Source organism: Oryzias latipes, chromosome 17, assembly GCF_053564925.1.
Source record: "Oryzias latipes strain Hd-rR chromosome 17, Olatipes_Hd-rR_3.1".
NCBI lineage: Eukaryota > Metazoa > Chordata > Actinopteri > Beloniformes > Adrianichthyidae > Oryzias > Oryzias latipes.
This window is the reverse complement of record NC_136253.1, coordinates 6,357,593-6,377,777: the sequence shown is the minus strand read 5'-3', so window position 1 is coordinate 6,377,777 and position 20,185 is coordinate 6,357,593. Positions and strand designations below refer to the sequence as shown.

General features: G+C 44.5%; 1 protein-coding gene across 4 annotated transcripts; it reads left to right on the top strand.

Annotated features, from left to right (window-relative positions):
* The first annotated feature begins 198 nt into the window (after positions 1-198).
* cc2d1b (coiled-coil and C2 domain containing 1B) lies at positions 199-20,178 on the top strand. 4 transcript variants are annotated; one of them, XR_002875059.2, is made up of 25 exons: positions 199-706; positions 798-936; positions 2,313-2,416; positions 4,002-4,118; positions 4,460-4,606; positions 5,035-5,329; positions 6,134-6,252; positions 6,668-6,746; positions 7,662-7,733; positions 9,391-9,536; positions 9,717-9,789; positions 10,384-10,523; positions 10,594-10,723; positions 10,802-10,974; positions 11,136-11,261; positions 11,470-11,528; positions 11,622-11,738; positions 14,099-14,172; positions 14,287-14,345; positions 14,424-14,475; positions 14,758-14,857; positions 14,942-15,032; positions 15,103-15,225; positions 16,752-16,800; positions 17,983-19,163. XR_002875059.2 is itself a non-coding variant. In XM_078935316.1 (24 exons), the coding sequence occupies exons 1-23, from the start codon at positions 644-646 to the stop codon at positions 15,220-15,222; spliced, it is 2,595 nt and encodes an 864-aa protein (XP_078791442.1). In that variant the 5' UTR covers positions 199-643; the 3' UTR covers positions 15,223-15,225; positions 19,974-20,178. The 4 variants fall into 4 exon arrangements, 3 of the variants coding, with proteins under 3 accessions (XP_078791442.1, XP_023820710.1, XP_078791441.1); XM_078935316.1 differs by lacking the exons at positions 16,752-16,800; positions 17,983-19,163 and adding an exon at positions 19,974-20,178; XM_023964942.2 differs by lacking the exon at positions 16,752-16,800.
* Positions 20,179-20,185: the final 7 nt, after the last annotated feature.

Sequence of the window (20,185 nt, the reverse complement as noted above, 5' to 3'; positions counted from 1 at the left end):
TATAAACTGATCTCTTTATTAAATGTATTGAAGAATGGTCAGGTTTTTGAAAATCTGATCTTGTGAATGAAAAATTTCCCAGATATTAATAAAATATTGAATGTCAAATCAAATAGATTATCACCAGAAACTACTCCAAATAATATGATGCGCTTTTGTAATTGAATAGAAATAGAAAGGATTCCTCCGCGAAGTTGAGACTTGCTGTCAGACATGACTCAGGGTTTACCCATGGTCACTTTGCGCATGCGTACTCAAAAAGGGATGTCAAGTAAACGAAAATAGTTCGTTCGAAAAGTTCCCGACGACGCGGTGACGAGCAGGTAAAGGTGTGCGGCGGCGTCGCGGTGTTTTACTCTCCTCGCGGCGCTCACCGACGGTGACCGGGACAGGCGTCTTCCGGTTGTCGGGGAAACTTTTTGAGTTGGCGACAGATTCGGGTTAGCTAGCTGCTAGCCGGCCGGGTGAAGTCGTGCGTCAGGAGTTGGCGGGTCGTGGTCAGGAGCCAGCTGACGGTCCGTCACATGATTCCAGCCGCGGAGAGGAGCAGCGCAGGAGCCAGAACTTCCTCATGCTTGCCCCGTGTTCGTGTGTGTAGCGTCCGCCGTTGGGGAGTTCCGCGGATCGTTAAACTCTAGACATCATGTTTGGGAAAAAGAAAAGAGCACCGATGCCCAAAGGGCAGGGGGCTGCTGCGGCCAAACAGGTAACATGATCCACGTGTCTGTCTGCACGTCCTCCCACTCGGGACTGTTGATCCCAGCGCCCACGCTGAATGTGGGCTGCTGTGTTTCCAGATGGGTCTGTTTGTTGACATGGACCCTGAGGAGATGATGTCGGGTATGGAGGGAAACCTGGACGACCCGGACCTGGAGGCTGAGCTGGCTGCCATTACTGGAGATGCTCCTGCAGGGAGAGCCAAGCCGAAGGGCAGGAGTGAGTTTTACCCTCTGAGCATCTGCAGCAGGAAACGGAAGCATCCCTGAGGAGACAGGAGCTCCGTCCATCACCCACACTCCCCACCTGAAACCCAATCAATCCACTATTACACTATCATTGCATTTTTAAGTTTTAAAGTCTGATCAAATTCTTTTGTCGTAGGTGTGTTTGTCCCAGCTGTAACTATGAATAGCTGTTGGTCTTTAGGGCTGGTCTGGGTGGCATGAAAACAAATGAGGTCAAAGGGACGTGATCCTTTTCCTATGCTGGTGTTAGCTTAAGTTCACCGACCTTTAAACGGGTGGAGCTGATGTTTACCTTACGCTGCCACCAGCCACAGAGTCCAGATCCTCCACAGAGGGCTGATCCTCTTTGTGCCGCAGGAACAGAGGACGGAGAACGGCGGATCTGTGCGAGAGACACACAAGCTGGATTCTCTGATGAGCTGCTTAAGTCAGATGGCTCTGTAAAAACTCTCTGCAGCTAAACTCAGAGAAAACAGAAACGCTAGTTATTGCCCCTGATGGTGCTATGCCAGGGATGAAGCAGCACTTGGGTTCTCTTGGCCAGGCTGTCAAACCCAGCCTTAGAAATTTGGGTTCCATTTCTGACAAAGATATGTCGCTGATCAGGAACTGTTTCTTCCAGTTGAGGAATATTTCTAAACTACGGGAAATGGTGTCATATGAAGATCTAGAACTTCTTATCCATGCCTTTGTTTCTTCACGGCTAGACTACTGTAACAGTCTGTTTTCCTGTCTGAATAAGAAGGAGCCGTCTCGCCTGCAGCTGATCCAGATCTCTGCTGCGAGGATCTTGACCCGCACCAAGAGAAGAGATCACATCTCCCCGATCCTCAAAGCTCTGCACTGGCTCCCGGTTGCTTACCGTAATCATTACAAAATCTTAGTTTTGACTTTTAGGGCCCTTCATTCTCAAGCTCCTCCATGTGTTTCTGATTTGATCGCCCCCTACAGACCATCTCGTGCACTGAGGTCTGCGGATCAGAACCTGTTCATGGTCCCTCGCACGCGGTTCCGAACTAGAGGAGACAGATCCTTCCTTTTACTTACTTACTTACTGACTTACTTAGCCACACCTCTCACTCTGTCTTTTCCATGATCTCCATGGTTCTTCTCTGACGCAGTTGTGGTGAAGCTCAATGTCTATAATACGTGTCTGAAAGGGCCGTTGGGGGTCCTGGCCATGAGAGTACACTGGCTGTTTACATCCACAAAAATGTCCCTACCCACTTCCTCCTGACTGTTTTATTTGTATGCGTCTTTTACGATCAAATACAAACCTTATCAGTAATATCATTTATTTTTTTCTTGATTTCTTCTAGATAACTATGTGCCACGTTTATGTTGTAGGTCCCCTTCCCATGGAGGACATAGCAAAAATGGCCGAGGAGTGTATGAAAGACCTGAATGAAGAGGATGACGATGAGGATGTTGACGATGATGACGATCTGTTGGTTGGTGCTTTTCTGCCTTCTATTAATTATTTGTTTAAAATGTCATGACGTTATTTGTTGCTGCCAATCAAAATGATTGAAAAGGTGTGATTTTTATTTTATTTTAATTAACTTAAGTACTTTTTGTTGAAGATTTAAGACACACTCCGATGAAAATGGTGTTTTTGGTGTTATTGTAGCATTTTTCTGATGATGGAAGGACATGGATAAAGATAATTGAGGTTAAAATTAAATTTTTCTTTATTCAAGTTGTTGTGAATCCGAAGTGGGGGGAAAAATTTGAGTTTGAAAAAAGGTCATGTTTGTGACGCTGGGCGGGGCCACAAGCTCTGCTCCATTCTGATCATCCACCTGCAGACAAACAGATCCATGAACGTTTTTGTTTTCCTCGTTTAGCTGGAATCTGGATCAGAACTGGACGGATGCATAGCTCTGATGTCGCTCGCCAATTCTGGTTGCAGCGCTAATGTTAGGTTGGGGGACGCGAGGGGCTGTAAGCTAGCAGGAGAGAGTGTCAATCGATGGGTGATGGGAAGCGGGGGTGGGCTTGCTCCTCACCAACAGCCCCGCCCACAACTTAGAGCTCTGAACTCCTGCCGCTCTGCAGAAACGATGTCCTATATATCCATTTTTGGCTAAAAACTGCATCGTCATCACAATCCGAGACGTCTGGGAACGCTTTGAAAACGGATCAGAAGATGATGGGAGTGGGTTTTAAGTCTGCCGACGTGAGCTGGAAGATGTTCAGTGTTTGCTTCAAGTCACATCTGCAGGAAGTTGCTGGAGCAGCAGACTTCCTCGGATGAAGTGATGAAGGAGGCCGGTCCTGTTTGGTCCTGTTTGGTCCTGTTTGGTCCTGTTCGGTCCTGTTCGGTCCTGTTTGGTCCTGTTTGGTCCTGTTTGGTCCTGTTTGGTCCTGTTTGGTCCTGTTTGGTCCTGTTCGGTCCTGTTCGGTCCTGTTTGGTCCTGTTTGGTCCTGTTCGGTCCTGTTCGGTCCTGTTCGGTCCTGTTCGGTCCTGTTTGGTCCTTTCGGTCCTGTTTGGTCCTGTTTGGTTTTTTTTAACAGTTAACCTTTTTAATTGTTTGATCCAAAAAGTTTTTTAACAATGAAAAACATAATAAAAATCAGGACTGTTTTTATTCATACGGGGTTAAATGCTCCGTTTCAATCAAACAAACATAATAAAAGTAATTCTAATTATTTGCTGCAGGAAAATCCCTGGCTTTTCTTAAATAATCTGGATTCGTGTCATTTAAAAAGTGCAAATGTGTTAAATGTAAGAGGATTCTGTTTTTGTAAACCCTCAACAAGTCAAGGCCTGGTCACATTTGCGGGTGTTGGCAGGCTCGTGATTTCAAAAAACGGATTCTCCGTGCACAATTCTTCAAGTCACATATTTATAAATAGATTAAAAAAAAGTGGTTTTACTCTTTCATCAATTGTAATCATGTTTCCTCCTATGACATGCAAAATCATTTTGTTCGTCAGGCAGACTCTACGGAAACACCTTTCAGCTTAAATCCAGTCAGACGATGGAACAGACGAGGCCGTCGACTAACCGATCTTTACTCTGCCCTCCATCAGGCGGAGCTGCAGGAAGTGGTGGGCGAGGAGGTCGGTGAGGTTGAAGACATTTCCTCCTCCTCCTGTCCAACTGCTGCACGCAGTGAAGCGGCAACAGAAGAGACCTCAGTGGAGCAGGTACACAACACACCGAGCGAGTCCTCGCCACTTCCTGGTGGTCTTCTGTCGTCGTTCCCCAAAAGACAGATGAAAACTATAGATGATATGGCAGTTTCACTACCTTCAACCATAAACGTGCGTCCTGCTCATAGATTTCCCGACACGCCCGCTTGTTTGAGGAAAGTTAGGAGTGCTTTGCCTTTTATGCAAAGTATTCAGGAAGAGAAAATTCTAGACTGGAATTGAAGGAAACATTTTCTCAACCTTGTTTAGATTTCTTCTGTTGTCTTTCAGGCAGAAGGTTATTTTTATTTATTTATTTATTTATTTATTAAAGCTGTGGTGTGTTCTGTGTGAAGGAGCAGGAAGTGACGGTGTCGTCTGCAGCGCCGGGTAGCCTGCAGCACACGGTGGAGCAGAGGATGCTCCTGTACAAGAGCGCTCTGCAGAACGCCCAGACTGCAGGGGAGACCTCCAAAGCCAAGAGATACCATCGCGGCCTAAAGGTCGGTGAAGCTCAGCCTGATGAGGACGGACGTTTGAAGCTCCTCTTTTAGGACCAACACATCCTTTCCAAATTAACCAACCTTTCCAGGTTTTGGTCAAAGACACAGAAGAGAAGTTCAAGTTTCTTATTTTTATTTTCATCAGTTTGGCAGTTTTATCTTTTGTTGCTTTGGTTTTCTCACAACTCTGCAAAATAAAAGTAAAAATAAACGTTTTCGGGTCAATTGCCCAAAGCTTAAAAAAAGTCAAATGAAGAATATCAGATCATTTTTCAGTCGACTGAAATAAAATAAAAATGTCATCTTATTATTTACACCTTTGCTGATCTGATCAAAAGATGAACCTTTTCTTTTTGTGATCAAATTTCTTTCTTACATTTCAGGATATGTCCTGCAGTCTAAAAATGTAACTTCTGTTCTTTTGTCAGACTCTGGAGTCGATGATGGCCGCGGTGAAAACGGGAAAGCCCATCAATGAGGCGGAGATTCCTCCACCCGTTGCCACCGGAGCTCCAAACGCTGCGCCTCGGCCCGCTGCCCCCCCTGTTCCTGCCGTCCCTGAGCAGAAACGGCATGCAGAGGCAGAGGACCCCACGGGGCTTCCTGGTGTGCCCGATTCCACAGCAGCCAGCAGTGAAGAGGGGCTGTCTTCCTCTGCAGCTCCGCCCCCCGTCAGCTGCAGCTCGTCTTCTTCAGATTCGTCACAGTGCAGACAGGCCGCCGGTACGTTTCCACATGAAAACCCTGCTGTGAGACGAGTAATGACACGACCCGCGAGAAACGAAGCTCTGAACATTAAACACTCTGAGTGATTCCTTATTTAGCAGATTAGAAAAAAACATGAAAAGGTTTTGACCCAATAGAACAACATAAAGTCCATTTTCAGGGACCAAAAGATGGGACATAATCATAAACACAGGGGAGGAAGTATTATGGCTCCAGGGTTGCTGACGTGTACATTGGAACCTGAATTCCATTCTGTAGCTTCGTGCATTGGGGTCACTTTAAAACATGGAGTGGTCAGCAGGGACCAGGCTGAAGCTGCTTTAAGACGTGCAGCAATGCATGGAAACTTTAAAGGCTTTAGGTGAACAGCGTTCCCTCGTTTATTGTGGGGGTCAATCTCTGCGATAGGTCAAATCCACAAAGTATTATTTACACTTTCTAGACTTTTCTCAGACAGACGTGAACATTTTCACTCTTTTTCTGTCTTGTTCAAAGTCTTAAAGGTCAAACATTTAAAGAAAAATGAATCCAGATTTGTCGATGTGGCATATTTAACACATTCTGTAGAGGAAACGCGCCACGGAGGAGACAATTTCAACAGCCACACACTGCACTGTAGCCACACACGAAAAAAAGTCACCAAAAACAGAGAGACCACGAAAGGTTAGGTCTAACGAGGGAACACTGTACAACTCGATGTTAAACTATGAGGGAAGACGTGAAGAATGGGTGTGTTCTAGTACCTGCAGATCAGACTGACTCCACGATGGCCTTAAATAGACTTTTTCCTTTTATTCACAGGAAGTGATGAAACCAAAACTCATCTTCTGGAGAGGCAGAGAGAGTACAAAGCAGCAGCGCTGAGGGCAAAGAAGCAGGGAGACGTGGAGAAAGCCAAGCTTTACTTCAAGGCTAGTAAGGTGGGTGGGTGAGAGAACCACTGTGCTGTTTTCCAGTCTCAATCATTGTTTTGTTCAAATACATATTAAAAATGTCTTTTAGTCTGACCTAAGAAGGTTTGTGTAAATGTCAAAAATGTGTTTGTTGTTGATAGGGGTTAACAGAAGAAAAGCTTTAGCAGCTGATCTGATGGTGGAACTGCAATATTTGCTGTAAGGAATGTTTCAGCATTTAAGCTGCAGCTGCATTGTAGATTCAGATTGTTTTTTTACTTCAATTCCAGACAAAACTCATCAATGTCTGTCTAGGAAATGAGGACGTGAGGATTACGTTGTTGTCAGCGTTTCCCGCTCAGACTGCAGCACTTCTCTGAGAGGAATGTGGAACTTGTCTATGATGACAAAGACCGTGTTTGTCTTTTATTTCTGCTCGCAGAACTTCGATGCAGTGATCGAGGCGCTGGAGAAAGGACAAGCTGTTGACCTCAGTGGTCTTCCTCCTTCTCCAGGACAGGGTGAGGAGCGCTGGCATCAGAGGTTCTCCTCTTTATCATGCAAAATTGGAGCTTTTAAGTGTGTTGTGATGTTCGTTCCTCACGAAAAACAAAGTGGTATTTTGATCCATTCACAAATCACTGAGTGTTCTTCTAAAAACCTGCTCTCTGAGCACCAGCCCCTCCCAATCCACCAAAACGAGTGTGTCCTCACTTTGTGACATCACAAAGTGGGAACAGCCCCTTCCAGGAAGAGTCTGCACTGCCAGCCCCGCCCCCAGGCTAACAGACACGCCCACTTTCTCCATGGAGTTAGCGGCGACGGCTAAACGCTTTCATTTCACATGAACAATATGCACATCCATCTTTGTAAAAAGTTTGTTTTTCATAGGTGTGAAACTCAGACACGCTGCCGAAGTCGACTCTAGGTTGACGTCATAAAATGGGCGGCACCCACTAAGATAGAAAGGCGGAGCCTCAGAGATTGAGGCTTCTTACTTTGGGGTAGGAAAATGAAGTGTGAATATAATCCTATTTTAAAAAAAAATCGTTCTTTATTATGTCAAAGGTAAAATATGATCATATTCATGGATATACAGTACAGACCAAAGGTTTGGACACAGGCTTAAGAACAGCATGATAAAGGCCCTTTAAGACAATGTGGATATTTGATGCTTAGTGAACTACCGGTAACTAAATCCTTAAAGAAGTTAACAGTTTAGTCTGAAACTCCTCCCACATTTTAATTACGGCTCATTTTTGTGTTTCTTTTGAACAGAGGGTTCATAATCAGAGTTTTCTTGCTCGCTGCTCCCATTTCTGATGCAAGTTTAAAAGGACAAGTTTGGAGCGTCTCAGAGCGCGGACACGTGTCCCATATGTGCACGTGGAACCGCATGTTTTGTATCTAAGATCGTGATTGGTTCTTCTGTGCAGATGCTGAAGAAGCCTCTGCTGCAGGAAATGAACCCACGTCTGTGCCAAACCCTCAGCCTGCTGCACCCGCAGGTACAACGTGTTCTGTGTTAGTCAAATATGAAAGGTTTATCAGCATTTCACTGTCTTCAAACTATCACTGGGTCTGACGTGTAGATTCCAGTGTTACAGGTGGAAACCTCCAAGGTCCTTAAGCTCAGCCACAGGAGTTCCTCAGGTCTCCATCCTGGGACCTCTTCATTTAGCAAATGTAACAATGACCCCAGTAGAAATGTCAGATTTTACTTTATTCTGATAAAATACACGACTATGTGTGTTATTCATCTATAAGACTCTTTTGTTTCAAAACTGTCTAAATCTAAAACTTTACCCAGGCAGAATTAAGCTCAAACATAAATTCATGCACCCATAAGAATAATAATCCAAATACTTACAATAAAAAAAGGATTTGTAGTTTTTTTTTTGTGTGTGTTTTTTTTAATTATGAAAGCGCAGCGCCCCAGGTTGTAGGACAGTGCCTGAACGCCAGCCTGTTTTTCTTTTTTTCCCTCCTATCTCTCAGTCCAGCAGCAGTGTCTGTCGTTTGCACCGGACACACCCAGCTCTCACGCACACCCACACAAAACACTCGAGCTTCACCACTGTTTTGTTTGAGCGGCTAGATGGCTCTGTTAGTTAAGCGCAGAACCGGCACGTGGGAATGAGGTTCATCCAGTGTGGGTCCTAGGGAAAGACCCTTCATGCTACTGCCTTACTATGTAGCCACTAGGCTAAGTCTGGGTCCCCCTGTGCCGGTCCCCAGCTCTGCCAAACCACCTGAATGAATCGGTGAAAGCTGATTCGCTGTGGTGACCCCTGAAGGATGTCCAAATTCCCACCCTAACTACTAAAAAAAAAACGATATAGTGCCCTGAATTCTAAAAGCAATTCAGACACCATGCTCACTACTTTTTAGTTTTATTTTTTTTAATTGTGGATATGATTTCATTGATTTCACAAAGTTAAATGCGTTTTGCCACAATTATTTATGGGTCCACTGTCTTTTGAAGATAAAAATGTTGATGATTTATTAAAAAAATACATTTAAATACAGTTTTTGGGAAAAAAACTTTGTTCAGACGCAATGCATTGTGGTTATATTCGCCGATCTTGGGAGCATTGATGCACGCTGGTTTTTCACAGCACTAGAATATGGCAAACGCACCATCTAGTGCACTAGATAGGGGTTAGGGTGGGAATTCGGACATAGCATTACAATCACATGCAAAACAGGAAGTGATGTCACATTTAGAAATGATTAGGTTTTCTTTATTTTTTCCCCCTGTGTGAATGATTTTAATGTTTCCAAATTAGGCCTATTTTTGTTTTCCAAAAGTCAAAATTCTGTTTAGAATATTTCCAAATTTTAGTTTTTGTTTTCTGAATGACGTTTGCCATGCAAAGGTGAAAATGTAGCAGAAATGTGGAAACGTTTGTTTAATTGGTTTGTGGGAGATGCTAAGCTTATCCTTTTGGGGGGGGGGTTCCAGTTCCAGGGAGGGTAGTGGCGTTTTTTCTAGCAAAATTTTGATGTGTTCTTTCTTTTGTTTGGGAACAATACAATCCGATTTGTTTTTTTTCCTAAATGTCTGGCTGTGTCATCGTATTTCTGAATGTCTATCTTTCAACGGGAACCCTATCCCGTTAACATTGTAGCACATTAAAAAAACAACGATCTAAAATGTTTCAGCCTCTACGGCCCAGTCTGCTCCTTCTGCTCCCAAAGACGCTCTGGAGGCTCTTGAGCAGAGAAGAGCCAAGTATGCGGAGGCGTCGGCTCAGGCCAAAGCAGCTGGAGACGACCGCAAGGCCCGCATGCACGACCGCATCGCTAAGGTACAAAGACGGGGGGGGGGGACTCCGTCTGCAAGGATTTCAGTAGAGGAGTGTGTCAGAAACAGCGAGGTTTAGAAACATCTTTAGCTTTTGCTGTGTCACATTGTTGAGGACATTAAAAGTCTCCCAACAACAGCTTTGTGGTTTAGATGCTAAAATCTTTTGTTTTTTCCCCCACAGCAATATCAAAGTGCCATACGAGCTCATAAAGCAGGGAAACCGGTCAACTTCGACGAGCTGCCTGTTCCTCCAGGTGAGTTTAAGTTATCGAAGGGGTTTAGGGAAGGGGGGGGGGGGGGGGTGTCACAGTAAAAACAGACAAGAATATTATGGTATTCTGTAATAAATCATCTTAAACATAAAATAACTTGTATTTTGCTCTCCTGTCAAAATTATTCAAGTTAGAAATAAATGGACCCCCTAAAAGAAAAAATGTTCACATTTCCTTACTTTTTGGTATTTTATTTAAAAGAATAAACGTAAATTTTAAATTTCCCAAAAGATTTTGATCTCCATAAAATATCTCCTGTCAAAATTATACAAATATGAACATGCTGCAGAAAAAAACCTGGAAATATAATTTGTGCTCTTCAACAAAAGCTAAACAAATCAGTCCATTTTGAATGGGGGTTAACCGCGCCGCCGCGCCCCCTGCTGGTTCATCACGCGGTGATCAAAATCCCACACCGTCACAGCTGTAATAACAGCAGTATAAAATGATCTGGTGGGCCGGTTGTGGCCTTGACACGTGTGCAGGATTGTTTTTGTCTTTTGTTCGGTGAAGGCGAGGGAAAGCCGTTCCTCTGCAAACCACCGATTTCCTGATTAACCTTTGGATTTTCCTCAGGCTTTCCTCCGATCCCGGGCCAAAAGGCAGAAGGAGCCGAACAAGGTTTTATTGCTGCTCTTGAAGCTGCTAACAAGCTTGCATCCACGGACGCTGCCGAAGAGGAAGATGATGATGATGATGATGACAAGGGGGAAGAGGTGGGCTCTCCGTCTTATATCACACTGTCGTTTCACTGTTGGCTTGTTGTTCAGGATTTTTTTCCTGCAGTTGAAGGCTGCTATTCCAGAAAATTCCAAACGGCCCACACTGGAGGTTCCAGAGGTAGTTCAGGGGCAGAAAAGACCTCCATCAGCCTCACCTGACCGAACGACTCGGAGGGACGGCCTTTCACCTGCAGGTCGGCCTCAAAAGGAAAACGGGAGATGGGAAAAGCAGCTGTTTTGTTTTCTTACGGTGGATTCTGTGCGTGATCCAGCGGTTCAGCAGCTGGAGTTCCTGGAGAACCGGAAGAAGCAGTTCATGAAGGCAGCTCTGCAGGCCAAGCAGAAGAACGACATGGAGCAGGCCAAGAACCTTCTCCGCACCGCCAAAGGCTTTGATCCAATGATCGAGGCCACGCGCAGCGGGAAGTCTGTGGACATCAGCACGGTGAGCTGAGCCTCTCACTGAGGAAACCAGCTCCTGCATTTTTGTCTTTATTGTATTTATAAGGAATAAAACATGAAAATGTTTTCATAAGGTAAAGCGTTCTATCAGATGAGTTACGGCGGTGCCGTTGGAACTGAACCTGCTGCCTTTGTGCTTTCAAGGTGCCGTCGCCTCCTGGTGATGAAGAGGACGACTTCATCCTGGTCCATCACAGCGACCTGCAGCTCTCCCAGAAAGCTGAGGAGGTTTACTCGCAACTCGCCAAGATGCTGAGAGATCAGCACGAGGTACAACCTCCAGAATCAACTCTATGCATATATCCGAGTTGATGTCAAATATTTTCAGAGGAAATGTGAATCTCTGCAGGATGTCACCTTTACCACCTTTGTGGTTTTAATTTAAAGTCATTTGGATACATAAGCACACTTTGGATGCTTCATTCCATCTGTAAACACAGCGGAGCGGGAAAATGATGAAGATTTCTCCTGTTTTCAGAAATGTTTGACTCACTCCAAGCAGTTCACACACCTGGGAAACGTCGCAGAAACGACAAAGTATGCTCCTCCTCATACATGTATGTCATGAACGTCTGCTGGAGAACAAAAGCATGATGGGACATCAGTACGGTGTTGGTGTGTCCGTTTCAGGTTTGAGAAGATGGCAGAGGACTGTAAGAAAAGCATGGAGGTCCTGAAGCTGGCTCAGGCCCAGGGGCTGCCGCCTCCTAAACATCACTTTGAGGAGAAGTCCTTCCGCACGGTCAGGTGAGGAGAAATCCATGCAGCCTTTTGGCCTCCATTCGCTTTTGAACTGCTTGGTGTTCATCCTCTGCAGAGTGAGCTCCATTGATTTTATTCTTCATAACATTATAATTAGTCAACGTTAGTTTATTGGAGGGATTTTACATGAGAGTGAATTTACATATTTTCAAAATGATCTAATTTGATGCAACGATAAAAAGTAATATCTTGAATGTTCTCTTCAAAAAGAAGATTTGAAAACAGTTTTCTTGTCTTTTAATGGCAAAAGTGAATTTTAAGGATAAATACTGTCATAAATCAAGCAAATCTCCAAATTTCTTGCATCATTCATCCTTTAGGGTACTGTTTCCATGCCAACGGAGTGGGTTTTAGGTCAACCAAGCAAACGTTTTACGTTTGTCAGATCTGTGTTTTTAATGAGGTTAAGGAAGGGTTTCTGTCATTCCAGTTCAGATGTACATTTATGGTACAAAAGCCGAATTCTGGCTCAGACTTAAAGCCACAAAAAAGCAGTGATTTTATAAATAAGAACAGAAAAGTGAATAATGGTGTTGATTTCTGTCCCCCCTTAAACTTCCACCGGTGTGTCCTGATGAGACATTAGTCTCTAAAAGGGATTCAATATTCTTTATTCTGTGTTGCTTTAGAAAGGTGATGGTTTGCATCATAGCTGCACGCGTGTAACACAAAACCACGTGGTTGACATTTAACCAGCTCTAAATGCACTTGTGTACTGCTGTTCCCATGGTAACCGTGCCAGCGAGTGTGGGGGCCTTGGTTGGTGTGAAAGTTGTGAACATGTGCTTTGATAACAGGACTATTGCTGTGAATATGAATGGGCTCAGATGAATAAAGGCGGCGTTGGTTAACGGCGGCGTGCGACAGTCGCTCCGCCTCACAGGGTCACATGTTCTGCGGGGGCCGCTGGATGTTCCTCAGCCAAACGTTGACATGTCAAACTCCTGTTGTCACCTGTCAATCACAACAGAAGCAACAAGAAAAGGGCTGCACTGCACGACATTCGGTTCAACATGATCTCACACACACACCCACACACACATACGGGATGCAACGATTCACTCTCCTCTTGTTCCGGTTCAAACTTTTTTGGGTCACGGTTTCATTATGTTCTGCCCCATTTGTTGTCTAGGGGGACGTCGAGGGGCATGACATGAAAATAATTGTTTTTGGGCACCAAGTTCAAATGAACAAAAACAACAAACAAATGTCTCCATACAAATAACAAATGTATTTACAAACTGATTAATACAAACCAACAAGAACTTAAAGAGACGCAAAAAGGCTTCAGGGTGAACCAAGGCCAAAATAACAAACAAACCCCCACCTAACTGAAACATGTCATCTTACCTGGAAATGAAAGAAAAGGGAAATCAACGACAAACTTCCCTAGACTAACAAAAACAGGAGAAAACAAGTACTAAAGAAAATGGCAGTTCACCCCTACAGCTTCACTTAACATGACTACAAACCAAAAGACTTAACGGAGTGGGCACTAAACGACAAAATACTAGAAAACAACACACAACAAAACAGGTGGCGAAGAGCGCCAAAAGCTGCAGTGGAGGCGTGTTGCAGCCGGGCTTCCATGTCGCAGGCTGGAGTTCGACGTGGTGCTTTTGAAGGCCACGCCTTCATGCACCACACCTGAAAATCATTAGACACAAAGATCCGCAAAAACACAGAGGTCCCACTCTGATACAGAAACAAATACACAAAACACACAACAACAGAATAAACTAAACCAACTACGGCCACAGCCTGAACAGGTTCAATACATGAATTTATCAAAAGAAAATTGAAAACTTTAAAAACAAATTCAGCTAAAAATAGATAAAAGGATAAATTAAAAAATCCTTAAATTTAGCTGCACATGCGTTTGTTTTCATGCACGGTGGAGCAGTGGTCCACCGGTTCAAGTCCCTGCTGGAGGACCTGGACCAGAATCATCCGTGGGGGGGGTTGCATGTTCTTCCCGTGTTTTCTCCGTGGACTCCCACCGTCCAAAAACATGCTTCATAGGTGAATTGGTCACTCTAAATTTTCCCTCAGGTATAGATGTGCGGTTGTGTATTAATGTATCTTTAGATCCACAATTCCAAAAGGATCTGCTCTGTTCTGATTGTATTTGTTTAGCTGCTTGGAAGCTCATCATTCTCAGTCTGCCTTTAGTTTTTGCTGCAGCATCAGGGATGTGGATGTGACCACAGCCTACAGCCTTCGCCGTCTGTTGGATTTGACCTTTGAGGGGTCAGATGTGTTAGGAAAGGAGGCTCAAACAGATGGTAGGTCAGCTCCCGGTTTCTGCTTTTTGACGCCCCTCTCTCTCTCTCTCTGCTGGTCAGAATCTTTCCAGACCTGAGCGGCACCGACATGGTGGTCCACATTGTGAGGGGAATGAATCTTCCGGCTCCTAACGGTACGGACCGGATCGTCTCAGTCCAAGTGTTCCAACAGTGAAACCATTTTTCACAACTCCACATTTAGGGGAAAGTTTTAGTCAAAGATTGAAGTGAAGTTCTTATTTTTCCAGGAGTGCAGTCCAACTATCTGGACGCGTACATCAAATTTGACTTCCCGTTCCCGAGCTCGGTAAGAATCCGAAGGCACAGATCAAGAAAGGTCATTTTTCCCGCCGAAGTGACAGCCTTTCTTCTGTTTTATGATCAGGAGCAACCACAGCGACACAAAACCACAGTGGTCAAGAACACGAACTCTCCAGGTAACAGGTGGATCCTGCTGCGTGTGCACGTGCACACGCGTGTGGCAGCAGGACAGCTGTTTAGCTCTGCAAATCTCCTTTTTACTGTTTGACACTAAAAGCAATTTTCATCCGCTAAGGATGAAAAGTTGTCACAATGTTCTAGAAATCCACTAGGTTTGATAAAAAACCTTTAAAAAAAGGTACAGAAAAAATAAAGTGTTATGGCTCTATGACCTTCACTTTAAAAAACCAAACTACGTTTACTGCATGAGCCAAACTCCCATTTTCACGCGCCTTCAGAATACAATCAGAGCTTCACGCTGACCATCAACCGGAACCACCGCGGCTTCAGGAGGTTGGTGGCTTCCAAAGGCTTCAAACTGGATCTGCTACACAAAGGGTGGGTGGGACAGACGGCGCCAGAGCCTCCCGCTCGCTCCCCCGCCGCCTCAGACTGACCGAGCGGCCTCCTGTCTCCTCACAGGGGCTTCCTGCGCTGCGACAAGCCCATCGGTTCGGCGCTGGTCAAGCTGGACAAGCTGGAGGCGCAGAGCGAAATCAGGGAGATCGTTGAGGTGAGTGACGCTGTGGAGGAGGAGCAGAGGGCGGAGCTTCAGCGTGTGACCTTGGCCGTGCTTCTGTCAGGTGATGGACGGCCGGAAACACACGGGCGGACGGGTGGAGGTCAAAGTGCAGCTGCGGGAACCTCTGAGCGGTCAGGACATCCAGACCAGCACAGAGAGGTGGCTGGTGATTGACACCTAACAGGTACCTTCAGAGATGGTCAGGTGGGGCATTTCCCTCGGCACACCTGACTGTAGGAGATGGTCAGGTGTGCCGAGGGAAATGATCTAAAATCATTTATCATCACCAGAATATCAGCTCCGTGTTCATCGGAAAAGACTGGAGTAGTCTTTGTGAAGCCCTTCAATATAAATATCCTGGATTTCTCAGCATCTTCAGTGTCTTTTATAAGAAGGGCGAGAAAAACCGTTTGACGGTAGCTCCTCCCACATGGGCACCAGGTTTCTAAACGTACTTCATGACGAGCGTCGAGCAGCGACTTTGTGTTAAAACAAAGGCGGAGGAAGCCAATTTGATGTGAACGGACAAATGGTGCGCGCGGAGGGAGGAGGGGGGGCAATCCGTGGCACACGTGTGCAGAACCGGGCTAGGGATCTGTTCGAATCATGGACGTCCCTAGTGGCTTCCCACAGGATCCGGTGTTGGAGCTGGTGAAAAATGAATCAAACAGTGAGACTCAGAGACGTGAGTCTGTCCGGCAACAGCGTCGCTGCATTTCACTACAACTCCCAAGATGCATTGGGTTAATGTGGCGACGTCGCTTGCCGCGCTGCCGTACCAAGAAACACAAACTTCTGTTCTACGAGTCTGTAAATATTCATGATGGAATCGGAGATAAACAGTTAATTTCTCCTTCAAAGTTTTTGTTGGAGAACAAAGGAAATAAAGTCAGAGATTCCAGTGTTTGATCATAAAGTCGTCTTTAGAAAAGAAACAGCTGCTTTCTAATAATGTCTGGATTAAAGGCCTCATTCTATCTCAGACATAATTCACTTTTGAAAACCTTAAAGTTAAGTTTTAATAAAAGTAATATTAAAATCAAAGAACAGGATTTAGGTGAACAGACATATTTAAACTAAACTGAAACAATTTATTCTCCCAAAAGTGAAACATTTTTGTTCAAGTTACATTTTTGATTTAGACAAAATAAAAACAAACAAAACTTCAGCGTGTTCATGTTTTTGTGTAAATACATTTAAACTTCTAAACATGAAGATAATGTTGGTCCTCCTTGTCTAAAATTTCTCAAATACGCTGTAGTTGTAGATTTGTTGTAACAAAATACAATTTTTAAAGATAATTTACAGTTTAGACAGAATGTCCTTTTATGTGGTTTTTGTGAGGTTATGAAATTGGTTTCTAATGAACCACCTGTGCAAGTTTAACTGATTCAGTAGAAAATAATGATGTAAAACCATCGCAGCGTTTAGGAAAAACAGTTGCAACTTTCTGTTTTTTATTACCAGAAATGCGCATGAGATGGTGGACGGACTGTAGTTTAATACAGACTATTGAGTTTCCCTTGTTTTATTTTTTGGGTTGCTGGTGTGCCGCAGGATTTTTTTGTCAAGGAGAAAGTGACAAAAAAGGCAAAAAAACAGGTGGAAAATAGACTTTTTACTTCTACAGGCTTTGCTAAAAAAAATCCAACTTCTCTCCATTATTCCTGCCACTTATTTGATATAATTTTGTGTTTTTTCTTCTTCAAGGCTTTTGTTTGGCACTCCTGCACAATTTCAGATGCCTTTTAGGACACAGGTACTAATTTAGGTTTCTAAATTCTTGTGAGATTGACAGTTTGACTTGTTTTTTTGCATTGACCGTATATTTAAGTTGGGCAGACATTTAGGCGTTCATGTCAAATTTTAAGTAAGTGTAGGTTAGAGGCAGACGCACATGCAAACAGTAGCTGTGTTTACATGGACTAAAGTAATCGGAATGAACCCCTGATCAGAATAAAAATGCGTCATGTAAACATGCCGCTCTGAATACTCTGCTCCAATCAGACTCATTCAGATCAATATTTCCTTCCGATGGGGGTAGGTGGGTTATGCTGATTGTGGTTCCGATTGTGATGCATGTAAACAGTTCATTCCAATCATGGGTCACTACTGCCCTGGCTTTGCGTCATGCGTAGACGTTGTGGCTTTGAGCAGAGCAGCCGCACTTGTAGCTTTGTGTGTGGGGGCAGGGGAGGGCGCTTCGTTACGGTGTGGCGCTCCAGAGGAGGCTTCGGACCGCAGTCCGTCCGTCCGTCTGCGTGAGCGAGCTGCAGAACTCAGGAGAACCGTGTCTCCAAGCAGAAGAGCGGCTTAAAGACGGCGTTTGAGCAAACGGAGGCGGCTTTTCAAAGCAGAAATCAGCGCAGTCCAGGGAAACCGTGTAAACAATCACCTGGATTCATGTTACCAGTTATGTCCAGACAAAATAAAGTAAATAAACATCATGAGCGAACAAGCATAACAATAATAAATCATGTTTAACAGATCATCTCTCTCTATGCTGCAGCTTTGTATGTTTACAACAGAACTCAGTATTTCTTCTTCTACAGTCCTTTCTGGTATTTCAGAGAGTTCTGCACATGTGCACATGGTTTATTCCGACTGAAAGTGTGGCGTATGTAAACGTTTGTTATAGTTTCTTTGGGCCCATGTACACAGTTCAATTCTAATCCGATCAAAGACATTTTGCACATGGAACCGCGGCTACTAACTCTGACATGAACATATTATCAAGACCTGCATTAGAAGAAACCAACTTCACTGTTAAACTGTTTCTATCAGGTTTCTATCTTTGGGACAAAACCCAAACACCATCTTAAAGTTTAACTTTTATTATTATTAATAATCACACATCGTTAGTTTATTGAACCAAAATACGTTGTTTTTTTGTTGGATGTGGTTTACATTTTTTGCTCGTTTTTTTCTTTCTTTCTTATAGATAAAGAAACTTTTATCAAAAACCCTTCAGAACAGAAGGGGGGGGTCGTTTCTGTGGATGATCCCAGGACAAACGGCGGCGTTCTGGCACTTTACCGATGAGTCCACCAGGGGGAGTCAGGGAGCTGTGGACCTTCTGCAGGACACCAGCTCCAAAACTCAGAGACAAACAGGATCCCCGCCACCGTGATTGAGCGCTGCGTAACCACGGCGCCGGACTCACCTCAGCATTTCTCAGAGCGCCCCCCCGTCCCCCCACAGCGCTGGGATTCAGACCTGCACTTCTGCACTAACAAGTAATCAGAGCTGCTGCGACCTCTGTCGTGTTGAAATGGCCAAAGCTGGCAGACCGTTTCCAGTGATGCAAGATGTCTTTGTGTGTGTATTCAGTGCTGTGTACACAGAGCAGGAGGCCAAAGGGCTCTCCTGTTGGGAGTCTTTACTCACCTGTAGGGGGGGTGGGACAGATGCTGGGAAAGTGGAACCATCCCTTTTTTTGCACTTGATCTGATGCACACCAACATTACTCCAGGTGTGGTGGTGGTGGTGAGGGGGGGCTTTCACTCAACACCCCAGGATTCCATGCAAATGATGGAGCGATCACTAACTCCTAGTTTTTATTGTTTTCATAGTTTTATAAGAACAGCTCATGTGGAAACAGCCAGAACTCGGAACATTTTGTGGAAAAACACAACAAACACACAAGAAGTGAACTGCAGAGGAAGCTGCAGGATGTGTGTTCAAGTCCCACACACGTTTGAATCACCTCTTTACTCAACTTCAACCCTTTTCTGTCCGGAAATGGGATTTTTCTCTTCAAAACAAAAGCTTTTCACTCAAAGCAGTTTTTTTGAATGAAACACGATCGAGCTCTAAAGGATGGAAAGCTTCCTGCAAGAACCTTTGTGTGAAAAATGTCTTTCCTGACAAAAATCATTTTCAGTCTGGTTGTTTCACAGCAGACACAGCGTTTTGTATATTTCTAGTGACCCGACGCCTCGTTTTGTTCACAACTGAGCCAAGTGCAGCCTTACCTCGGCCCTCTTCAGCAACATTCGTCCCTCGTCCTTCATTTCAGCTCTGATCATCTTATGTTTACATTTCTAAAATGTTCTCATTATTTCAATCAGAGACCGCTTCATGCCATGTGTGCTTCTAGAACCAATAAAGTTTTTGCTCCAACTTTGTGTTTTTATTGAACTTGTTCTGCTTTTGTGTGTTTTCCTGGCATTTTAACGTAAAGACACATACATGAGTGTTTGGTTTTTCAATCTCTTCTGATTGATATTTATTTCAAAAGAATCCAGTCATGGAAGTTTCAGCCACAAAGCAGACGGCGCGTAGCGGCTGATGGTCGTCGTCATCCCCGCTCCAAAAGGGGAGGAGAGAGAAGCTACTTTTGGAATCGAATGCATTTGGACTTCCCAGATATCGCACACGTCAGGTTCTGCAGAACTCTTCTGCTCGTCTTTGAAAACATGCCTGACGGTTCTTGCTGACGCCGTCTGCACTCTGAGGAAGGAAATAAACGCCAGTCTAGGTCCAATTCCAGCTGGAAGTCTACACTTTTTGCACATTTTTGATGCGATTGTCAGTTTAAACGTTTTAACCCTTGTGCTATCCTATGGGGTCCAGATGACCCCCCCCTTACATTGACGTGTTCTCCCTACCATGACAAAGGTGGATAAAGGTGGAAAGATTTCATGTAATCCATGGACACCAGTGAAGATCACAAATCATTGAAGAAGAAAGGTTCAGAGCACTGTCTAGTGGGTCTAGATGACCCAACTCCCAATGGTAAAGTGCCTAGGATAGCACAAGGGTTAACAAGTTTTTAACTCAATAAAAAAACTTTTAGTCCAAAATCCTGAAAAGAAACACTTGAACTGAATACAGACGTGCAGAAACTTTTCACGAGTCAGGTGTGTCTGGAAAAGCCAAACGCTTTCAGAAGAAAAAATACATTCATCTCTTGTTTTGTTTTGTCTGTAGATCCGTGCGGCTGAAGATGAGCAGCTGCCGCCTTTCTGTGCCACGACGGCCACTGTAGAGTTCTGCAGAGTCCTGCTCTCGGGGATGTGGACGGATGCAGGAAAACCTGGGATGAGATACATTCAGCTCTGGGATCTTTGCAGCACCTCTTCAGCCTGCGGCTCGCTTCAAATCCTCTAAATGGCTTAGAATCCAGTGCACCGCTTTTGCAA

What these genes read in the sequence shown, in the direction of transcription:
- cc2d1b (XM_078935316.1), top strand. Translation starts at nt 644, where the DNA reads ATGTTTGGGAAAAAGAAAAGAGCACCGATGCCCAAAGGGCAGGGGGCT. An exon ending in AACGTCGCAGAAACGACAAA is followed by an intron (nt 11,529 to 11,621) that starts GTATGCTCCTCC and finishes TGTCCGTTTCAG; the next exon opens with GTTTGAGAAGATGGCAGAGG. An exon ending in AAGTCCTTCCGCACGGTCAG is followed by an intron (nt 11,739 to 14,098) that starts GTGAGGAGAAAT and finishes TCTGCTGGTCAG; the next exon opens with AATCTTTCCAGACCTGAGCG.